Here is an 11,156-nt window from a genome sequence, read left to right as displayed (position 1 = left end):
ACCCACTCTTCCCAGATGCAGAGACAATACTGCAAAAAATAATAAAACAAAAAAAACAAGAAGTTTAAACAACTTTTCCTTTCTTTCTCCTTCCCCGCTTCCCTTTTCTTTTTCTTTGTTTTTTAAACTAAAAGTAAGCAGAAGAAGAAAGAAAAAAAAAAACAAGAAAGCAACAATAACAATAATAATTTAACAATGGTAATGATGATGGAAGATGGGAAACAGATAGAGACGAGGACATTTAATAGAATTTCTTTTTTTCCACCTTTCCCTCATTTTTTGTTTTTCCTTTTTTTGTTCCTTAGATGTAATTAAATACCAAAAGTGAAATATGCTATTATACTGTGCCCAGAATAAGGACGCCAGGGTTCATGTGGTTAAGTGACTGTAGTTGAATTGGAACACACACAGGAACACAGAAACACATGTGGAGGTCATATACTGTACACAGAGAAGAGAGAGTGAATTAAAACATATTATTGTATTTTCTTCATGAGCCTCAGACCACCATGCACAGTGTCTAGTGTCTGCTGGGGAAGCTTAAAGGTATCATGACATTCCCTTTTACACCACATTCAAAGTCTTTGTCCTGGTCCTTCAAAAGTGTACAAAAAGTTTTAAGTGAAAATTCCATTCCAGTGATCAATGGCAGGTGTTTTTTCTCTCACATTTCTAAAGCCTTTTCAACTGCAATGAAAAAAGAAATCTTTGCCTGCGGGTGTCGCTGGTGAGGGATTTTTCCTGTCAATCATCGCCTCTGCTCCGCCCCCCCCCAAAGGAAAGGATAGGGGAGGGGAGGGGCGAGGAGGAGAGTGGGCGGGATTAATCGACTGTGACCTCACTGTCGAAGGGCCAAGCTCAGATTACTTTTCAGCCTAATTATTCAGAAAACCCCAGACCACAGAAAATCCACTGAATGTTCTAAGTTCAGGTTTTTTGGGTGTAATTGAGGTCATAAAACCCCAAATAAAACATTGAAAATAAAAAAAGTGAAAATGAATGTCATGATACCTTTAAAGCTCAATAACATTGGACTCTGTAGCAGTGAAACAGTCTGACAGACCTATTGATTGATTTAATACTTTATTAGTCAGACATGTAAACAACACGTGGTACAGTAAGACATTAAGGCTGAAAGGATAACACAAAAAAAGCCTGGGGACTTAATTGTTTCCATTGTGATCCTATGTATTCAATTCATCAACTTAGCCTAAAAAATTCACACAATAATACATGTCATCAACACATACAAAACACTTATGTACAAAAGAGATGAGGAAATTACATTTTCCTCTCCTTGTGGTCTCCTTTTTTTTTCAAGATGTTTCCTGTTTTTCAGGCAATTTTCTTTTAGCAAAACGCGAAGGAAAACAAAAACCTGGAGATCGAGGCTAGTCTACAGTAACTTGGTAAAGTGCGCCCCCTACAGTTGATGCAGATATGACGCTGGGCAGCTGTCACCTCACAGGTGAAATGAATCAGTATTTTAGTGAAAAAGACAATAAAAGACACCAGTTTGGAGCGCAGGGAACAAACCGTTTTTGACCGCTTTTTTACGGGTGATTTTTCCATGTCATATAACCTGGTTTTGGAAACAGAAGGCAAGCTGTACTTGTACAAGGACTTTATATTTTTGTTTCTTTTTTTTAGTGCATCTTTGTAACTGTGAGCTGGATTTCAGTAAAGCTCCATAAACGTCATCCCTGTCTTGAGGAGTCTGTGAGTACCTTGGTACAGTTTCTACCGAATTAATGTGCAATTACAGTAAACCCCACCTGTATCTATGTGTCTTAAAACAGTGGTTCTCAAACTTTTTCATGTCAAGGACCCCCAAATTGACACTTATTACCCTCGGACCCCCATTTGAAAAGATAAGCCAGGGACCCCATAAGAGAAGACTTTTACGCCTCTAGCAGTGATTCTCCCCAGTTTGACATGCATTAGGCTACGGACCCCCATTTAATGGCATTCCTATCTCTGGGACCCCAATTCATATTGTAAAATCAATGTTAATTTAACTCTGAGAGTGTACAAATGGAACCAAATGGACGCATGTACACTCTCAGAGTTACAGACCGATAATGGTCCATTTGGTTCCTATAAATCATTTAGCTGGGGACCCCCATGGTACCCCTCAAGTACCCCTGGGGGTCCCCGGACCCCACTTTGAGAACCAATGTCTTAAAAGCCTACAGCAAGGTAGCCCTGATACATGACTGTCAATCATACCATGACAGTCATGGAACCGAAAGTTCCTGGTTAAGAGTCGTGTTCGATTTTTCATTACATTTACAACTCTCACATGTACTTAAACGTTCAGATTTCATCCGTGGCTCGTATAAACCCACGAGCCATGGATGTTACAAGTTGATCCGTTCCGCGATAAGTACCCGTATCTTCCGTATTGTTCAATAAAAAGCATTTTAACCCGATCATCAGAGTGCAATACACCTCCCAACCTTTAGTGTCGCATGGTTGAAAGCATTGGAGAAAATTTGGAGAAAATGGCCAACTGCTCCAGTGGAGCCGCTCAGTGGCCAACAACAGTATCAGACTGTGGTTGTACTGGTCAGCTCCCAGTACAGCAGTATCAGACTGTGGTTGTACTGGTCAGCTCCCAGTACAACAGTATCAGACTGTGGTTGTACTGGTCAGCTCCCAGTACAACAGTATCAGACTGTGGTTGTACTGGTCAGCTCCCAGTACAGCAGTATCAGACTGTGGTTGTACTGGTCAGCTCCCAGTACAACAGTATCAGACTGTGGTTGTTGTACTGGTCAGCTCCCAGTACAACAGTATTAGGCTGTGGTTGTACTGGTCAGCTCCCAGTACAGCAGTATCAGACTGTGGTTGTACTGGTCAGCTCCCAGTACAACAGTATCAGACTGTGGTTGTTGTACTGGTCAGCTCCCAGCACAACAGTATCAGACTGTGGTTGTACTGGTCAGCTCCCAGTACAACAGTATCAGACTGTGGTTGTACTGGTCAGCTCCCAGTACAACAGTATCAGACTGTGGTTGTACTGGTCAGCTCCCAGTACAACAGTATCAGACTGTGGTTGTACTGGTCAGCTCCCAGTACAACAGTATTAGGCTGTGGTTGTACTGGTCAGCTCCCAGTACAACAGTATCAGACTGTGGTTGTTGTACTGGTCAGCTCCCAGTACAACAGTATCAAAGCAAAGCAAAGCAAAGTTTGTTGTTTACCCAGGGTGTTGGACTAAGTTAACACTTATTTACAGCCAGGCCCTGCATGGAAGCCTTGCTCAAGGGCTATTCAGCGGTGATTCATGATTGATGTGATGAATTGGGGAATCGAACTAGGGACCTTCCGGTATCAAGGCCGCCCCTCTAACCACTAGGCCACCGCTGCCATCAGACTGTGGTTGTACTGGTCAGCTCCCAGTACAACAGTATTAGGCTGTGGTTGTACTGGTCAGCTCCCAGTACAACAGTATTAGACTGTGGTTGTACTGGTCAGCTCCCAGTACAACAGTATCAGACTGTGGTTGTACTGGTCAGCTCCCAGTACAACAGTATTAGGCTGTGGTTGTACTGGTCAGCTCCCAGTACAACAGGATCAGACTGTGGTTGTACTGGTCAGCTCCCAGGTTTTAATGTGTATGTCTACAGGCCGTTGCTGAAAATGAGCACTACCCTGGGTAAATTACTGCCTGAATCTCATAAGCCCATTATCTCCCCTGGACAAAGGAGGATTCACTCTTTGTGAGCAGTGGATGTGGGAGAGTTGCAGTTACATCTCTGCGTCAGTAGAGGACAGTAGAGGACATAATATTTACACATTGCAGCTTTAAACTCTTGCCAATTTCCTAACACTTTATAGATTATAAATTAGACCTGTTAGGCCAGGGTTCCTTTCCAGGTAGTTATAACATTCAGTGCTTGTCCGGGGGTCGGTCAAAGGGGGTGAATATAGCTATAGTTGCCCTGCCTGAAGCCCACACACATAATCTCTCCCTTGGGTCAGGGGGGATGTATTAGCAACATATGGTTAGGTGGTTATGATTACATTTATTAAATGTGGTTGCTTGTAGTGTAATAATACAGGTTTTTGATTGATTGAATACTTTATTAACAGTTTGGCAGTACAGTTCTATACAAGGTCTGCTAAAAGGATTAAAACACAAGAAAGCACTATGGGCTTGTTTACATTCATTGAAACATTTAATGACAGACAAATATACAATACCATGCAAAAACATCATATAAACGAGTAATAAAAAAGAAAAATATATGCACAGAGCCTACTTCCTCTCGTATATATTATATTGTCTTATGTATGTACTTTGTTTTTTTGTGTCATGTCAAATGTATGTACTGTTTATGTGTTGCATACATGGCTGCTGGGTCGCAAGACAAATTTCAGTGTGAACTGACAATAAAGTATTATCGTTATCGTTATCTCCATATACAGTACCTCTTCGGATGGTCTTTGAGCTGTTAAAAAGTAAATATTGGTGGTGTGAATAGACCTACTATTAAATAACATATATTTAGTGTGTGCAATTAGAAGCTGTCTCTGCTCTGATAACTTGTGTTGCGTGCACGTTATCAGTTTTCAATTGATATAACGCACTTGCCACATGTGCCTTGTAAGTCAATAAATAATGTAATTGAATGTTGGAGGCAAAATAAAATAATTTTTTTATTTCTAGAATCTGGATAGGCCTATTACATGGTTAACACTGTCGGAATGGAGCTGGCCGGGTGGTTTCAATGCGTGATGTGTAACTACAGCCCCATTAATACTGCTTGGCGATTAGCTGAATGCAAGAACGAGACCGTCCCCTTCCTACCAAAAAGGGAGTGGCGTCACATTCAAATAACTCTCGAAACTCCCAATTTGCCAGCTGCCAACACGGTTTCAACTGGCTGGCTGCTGCTGCTTTGCTTGTTGAAAAGCAGCAGGGTTTTTCTGAACCAGTTTCTGGCAGAGCTCACTAGTTTCTGGCTCACATATACGCCACCAAAAAGGGGTTTTGTGAGGCCTACCCCTTCACAAGAGTTGTCTTCAACATTAGCTTGAAAGTTAAAGTTTGGTGAGTCATGGTTGACACAGCCAGGGTGGGTGTTAACTGTGTAGTAGCGTTCTATGGCCTGCTGCAGGGAGTCAGCCACCTTGTTAATGATTGCCTCTGGCAGATCAGGAAGTGTGTTCGTGTTTATGACATAGTGTAGTGGCAGACCAGACTGGTCAATACCAACAAGATTATTGTCTCCGCCAGGCCGAAAGGCATGGCGAGAGTACGTTTTACCCCCTGTCCGTCCGTCCGTCCGTGTGTCCGTGTGTCCATGTGTCCGTGTGTCCGTGTGTCCGTCCGTCATTCTGTCATTTTGTGTACAGCTAATCTCTGGCACCGTTGGCTTGATCGCAGAGAAACTGTGCACACACACTCCCTGGATGCCAGAGCAGAACCTCTGCCCCAAATTTTTCACATGGGCCTGTTATAGCGCCACCAGGAGGCTGCTTTTTGCAAAACACATTTTTTGACAGTACTCCTACAGATTTTATCCAAACATCACGCAATTCAGTACACAGTATCTCTATAGTCATGTGATCAACACGGATCTGTCCAATTTTCCATATTCTATCCTGATTGGCTAAGGTTGGCTTCCAAAGTTTGCAGGATTGCTCCGTTTTCAACAAAATGCCTCAGATCATGAACGCGGCTTGTGATTTCTGTGAGATTTCACACGCACATTCCCACTAGGCTGAGGAATAAATGCCAATGAAATGTTTCAAATCAGCCTCATGGTGGCGCTATAAAAGGCTGATTTGTGTTTTGAACTATAGCTGCACCGATCTGCGTGAAACTTTGCACACACACTCCCTAGAGGCCAAGGAAAAACATTTGCCCTGCTTTTGTCACATTTGCCTTTCATAGCGCCACCAGGAGGCCGACTTATGTAAAACAAATGTTTTGATTTAATCCTTCAGAATGTATCCAAATTTCACGCAAAGCGGTAAACATGATCTCTATAGTCATGTGATCAAGATGGATCTGTTTAATTTGTCATATTCCATCCTGATTGGCTAACATTGACATCTAAAGTTTGCAGGAGTGGCCCGTTTTGAACAAAATGCCACAAATCATGAACGCAGCGTCCGATTGCGGTGACACTTTGCACGAACATTCGCACTACGTTGAAGAACAAATAACACTCTTTTAACATTGCCCTATTATAGCGCCACCAGGAGGCCGATTTTTGCAACACTTTTCTTTTTTCTTTTATTCCTACAAATGTTGTCCAATCATGCAAATCGGTGATCAAGATGGTTCTGTCCGATTTTTCATATTCCATCCTGATTGGCAAATTCTGAACATTGCTGCCCCACAATAACCTACCTGAACTGGCGGAGACCTGTGCTCCGAGGAGCTTTTTCTAGTTTCTAGTGCTTTCTTGCCACTTGTCAAGATGCATGCCAGGGTAGAAGGGTGAACCTCCGTGGCCCTCCATGAAGGAGGAAGTGATGCTACTGTCATATTTACTTTGCTGTGATGAGTCATGTTTGTAACTATTTTTGCTTGTTGTTGTTGCATCATAGAAACCATAGACATGATAGAAACGCCTGTTGAATGATGGTTGGATCCAATTGGCCATCTCATTGGATGGTCACAATTGGGCGTTTCATAGAGTACAGTAGTAACAAATGTGTGTTTCATGATGGTAGCATCTAGATCCCAGTGGTGGAAAAAGTACTTGCATTCTTTACTTAAGTAAAAGTATCAGAAATACTCTGTTACAAGTAAAAGTCCAGAATTAAAAATTTAATTGAGTAAAAGTACAAAAGTATTGGTATCAAAATGTACTTAAAGTACCAAAAGTAGAAAGTATTCATTCCGCCTTTCATACGTTTTCAAATGTATACAAATCTTTAGAAAATAGCAGATCAACAAGCTCACAATGAGCTTGTAGATCTGCTATTTTCAAATGGCCTAAATGCATATAGGGCTAGCTGCTGAAGTGGTTAATGTATGTTCTTTAATAATAATCCAAATCTACAAAGTAACTAGTAGGCTAACGAAAGTTTTCAAATAATTGTAGTGGAGTAAAAGTACAATATTTGCCTCCGAGATGTAATGGAGTAGAAGTAAAAGAATAGACAATTGGAAATACTCCAGTAAAGTAAATGTACCTCAAAATTGTACTTAAGTACAGTACTTGAGTAAATGTACTTAGTTACTTTACACCACTGAAGTGCTAGATCGTATATTCTGGAGGGCCAGTAGCTTGAGTGTGATTGGCTAACTGCTTGCCTGCTTGTAGTAACAGCTAAGATTAAGATTTCATGGCTATGAAAGTATTTAAATTGTGCAGACACTCATTTGAAAGCATGAAACTTTAAAAAAATTCACCTGCTTACACAAACCCCATTATCACTGTGACATTTTTATTTATAGGTTGAACATCATATCTTTCTGTTACAACTTCCAGACGTTGTCCCTTCAGTTGCTCTTATAGAAAGTTAATCTAAATGCACGTTTATAAAGATTTATTCTCCATCACAAAACGAATCTCCATTGACAATGATAGTAAATTCCTCCCATGTATCCCAATTCTAGGGCCGTTTTTTCCATTTATTGTTATTGTATGTACAATGTGCTGATTTATCTATCTATTTATATTATGATCATTTAGGTCAGGTGACCATATTGCAGTGGCTCTAAATTATGTAACTATTTTGTTAACTTATAATACAAATTAAACCAAATGGAAATAAAACAAATAACAACTAGATTCTGTTTTATTTTTCATTTTCCCTTTATTGTCAGGCCCAAACTACATGACAAATTGATCAAATAATGTTTATGCACCAATTTGAAAGATCCACACAATTCAACACATCAATCACAAAAATACTTAATAATGTATCTAAAAAAGACAAACAAATAATCTTAAATTGAATTTGAGAATTATTGTAAGTTGCTTTGGCAGTAGCAAGTTATTAATCCCAAGAATTCCATACAATAGCTTACTGTATGTCATTTGCCTGATCATGTATATTTGCTGGATGACCCACTATATGTGAGATTTGCAATTAAGCAAGCATATATATATATATATATATATATATATATATATATATATATATATATATATATATATGTTAGATAATTATTACATAATCGATAATTATTACATAATCGAAAATAAGAAAGCTCACTGTATAATCTTAAACTAAAATTATTGTTTGATTCTTTGTGAAGAAATAAAAGTTCAATCTGCAGTTTCCTTACTTGAGTCAAATAAACATGTTGATAAGCATGTTGCTCTCAAGGCTGTTCCATCTCATGTACAACCTGCTTCTCTGCCCCTGGCATCTTTTAATGACACAAACACCAGACTGTGAGCACCACACCTACAATCATTATAATGGCCAGACCTGTTGTCCCAATCCCTATGCCTGCCCTCTCCCCTAGAGAAAGTGCGGTCCCGGTCGCCGAGGCAGTTCCTAGCGCCCCAAAAAGCCCTTTGCCTGCCTTCTCCCCAGAGACATCAGCAGAATCTGTGGCAGACTTCTTGATCACATCCTGGACATTGTCTGTTGCAGCCCTTGTCCATTTTGATTGACCCACTTTGACCCATGACTGGTTCCCTTCTCTCAACACCTTGATTGTGTTTCTGTTGGATTGCAGACCTATCACTGGAGGTCTAGTGAAAGGAGGTAAACGAACTGGCAATAGCTGCTTAACTCTGAGTCTGAAGGCATCTGTAGTATAGACGCAGTAGTAAATGGGACAGCCGTCACTGACTGTAAGTAAATGCTGGCTGTAAAGGAAAGGACAGTGACGGCCTTCTGTAAAGGGGTTAGTTGAGTCACAACTGAAAAAACCTCCAAAGAGGATCGCAGCAGCACCAGGTTTATCATTTTTTCTAAGACAGATCATTACATCATTCATGAATTTAATTGGAGCGAAGTGTTCAAGACAATCTCTACGTTTGGTGAAGGGATTATTTAAAGAGTTGCCATAGAAACCTCCAAATAGAAGTAGAAACTCTTTAAAGGTCTCAGGATCAGGTGTAGGATCACTGGAATAGCACCAGTATGTATAGACTTTAATCGATCTTGCATGCAAAACATCCTTACATATGTTGTGAGTGCATGTTTCATGTCCACATGAATACTCTTCTGTTTTACATTCTCGTTCAGAATAGGCTTCCTCTTTCTCCTCAGAGCGTAATAATATTTGCTGTAACGGTGAGCAAGTGTAGGCACCTGTAGCTGGGTTTTTCTGAACCAGTTTCTGGCAGAGCTCACTAGTTTCTGGCTCACATAACTGGAATACCCCACCAAAAAGGGTAGGTTTTGTGAGGCCTACCCCTTCACAAGAGTTGTCTTCAACATTAGCTTGAAAGTTAAAGTTTGGGGAGTCATGGTTGACACAGCCAGGGTGGGTGTTAACTGTGTAGTAGAGCTCTATGGCCTGCTGCAGGGAGAGAGCCACCTTGTTAACGATTGGCTCTGGCAGATCAGGAAGAGTGTTGGTGTTTATGACATGGTGTAGTGGCAGACCAGACCGGTCAATACCAACAAGATTATTTCTGGTGCTTTCTTGCCACTTGTCAAGATGCATGCCAGGGGAGAAGGGTGAACCTCCGTGGCCCTCCATGAAGGAGGAAGTGATGCTACTGTCATATTTACTTTGCTGTGATTCGTCATGTTTGTAACCAAATTCTGCATCAATGGTAAACAAAGAAAAAAAACTATAGCCAGCTGATGCTTTGATAGAAGTCAGATCAGAGTCACTGTCTGAGAAAGAGGATAACTTGATGTAGTCCTCTTTAACTAAGTTAGCCCCTGCATCAACACTAGTTATCACATGTGTTCCATAGTCAGCCACTAGCTTCTCTGACAGGTAAGTGGCTAGCCTCGTTTGGTTATTTGCAATGGCGTCTGCAATGTCCTCTACTTGTTGAACAAAGTGGGAGTCGAGTGTGAAGTCAGGATTAGCCTTTACTGTGTAAATGTTGTTCCGAATCTAGGAAATGAGAATGAATGAAGTGAATTAATCCAAAACTCAAACATTTCAAGAATCAAGAATACAACAAAACCCAGCACATTTATTTGTCACTACTTGAAGCAAAATGCAGCTATGTAAGGTTCTAAAAAGAAAACTGTACTATAATATAACAATAATGAAAACTAAGATAAAAAAAAAAAAAAAAAAAAAAAAACCTCTTAGCACTGCAGCAACATTAGCACAACACAATGGAACCTTGTGTATATAAAGAGTAGAAATGAATGTTAAAATGCAGTAGTAACGTCAACATAACATAAATGTGTTAGGAAAAGGAAAGCATGAGAGAAACAGAAAATGTGAATGAATGAGTCCATCATTTTCCACATTTGCAAGATCAGATAAAAACATAGACCTAAACTCACTTGTACTCTGGTTATGGTAGACTTGCCATTGATTTGGTTGGTTTTCACCCTCTGATGTTCAGCAGAGAATCTTCCATTCAGTTCTCCGTATTCTTCAGAATTGCCAGACGCATCTCTATTGATGGTGTAAGACGTGGTACATTTGTGCTCGAGCCAGGAACTGATGACTTCCGCGAAGGTCTCAACATTTGTCACTTTCTGGGGGATGACAAACACGTCGTCCGGGACGAAGTAGAACCCGTCCTCGGTGGTCTGGCACTGGGAGTAGCTGAAATCCATCACCCGACCCATGTCTATGTTCCTCAGGTTGTCCCAGCCTCCGCCAGGCAGAACCTCCAGAGCTGTGATGGAGAGGTTGGTGGAGGAACGGCATTGTAGAAACCAGCTGGCAGAGCGACGGACAGGGGCAGGGGAGCAGACATGGAGGACGGAGAGAACAAGCAATGTTGCTGCTCTCAGGGCCATGGCTGAGTGAGACATGAGCACATGAAGCACTCCAACCTGTTTTATATCTGCCATCAAATCTGACAGTTGTAGGAGGGACTTCAAATGAACATCCCCTAAGTGTAAAGGCTATAATTGTTTTTATTTTTTTTATTAAAGAAGGAAACACTTCCTTGTATTTATGTGCTGGAACTGACTAAACTGCCCACAAAAAGTTCGGAAACTTAACTTTGGTCGATTATTTCTCTCCTTTAATAATACCAATTGGTATTGTATTTTATATCATTTTTAGCGTTGATTAGTTA

General features: G+C 40.7%; 1 protein-coding gene across 1 annotated transcript; it reads right to left on the bottom strand.

The window, feature by feature from the left end:
- Positions 1-7,599: 7,599 nt before the first annotated feature.
- On the bottom strand, positions 7,600-10,872 carry LOC308079048 (macrophage-expressed gene 1 protein-like; the record flags this gene model as incomplete). The annotated part of the gene is made up of 2 exons (XM_080420385.1): positions 7,600-10,003; positions 10,408-10,872. 2 exons carry the CDS (start codon positions 10,870-10,872, stop codon positions 8,348-8,350), a joined length of 2,121 nt encoding a protein of 706 aa, XP_080276511.1. The 3' UTR covers positions 7,600-8,347.
- Between the last annotated feature and the right edge of the window lie 284 nt (positions 10,873-11,156).

Source organism: Gymnoscopelus braueri, assembly GCF_963280865.1.
Source record: "Gymnoscopelus braueri genome assembly, chromosome: 22".
Taxonomy (NCBI): Eukaryota; Metazoa; Chordata; class Actinopteri; order Myctophiformes; family Myctophidae; genus Gymnoscopelus; species Gymnoscopelus braueri.
The sequence above is the reverse complement of the archived record's forward strand: the minus strand, read 5'-3'. Positions and strand labels throughout refer to the sequence as shown.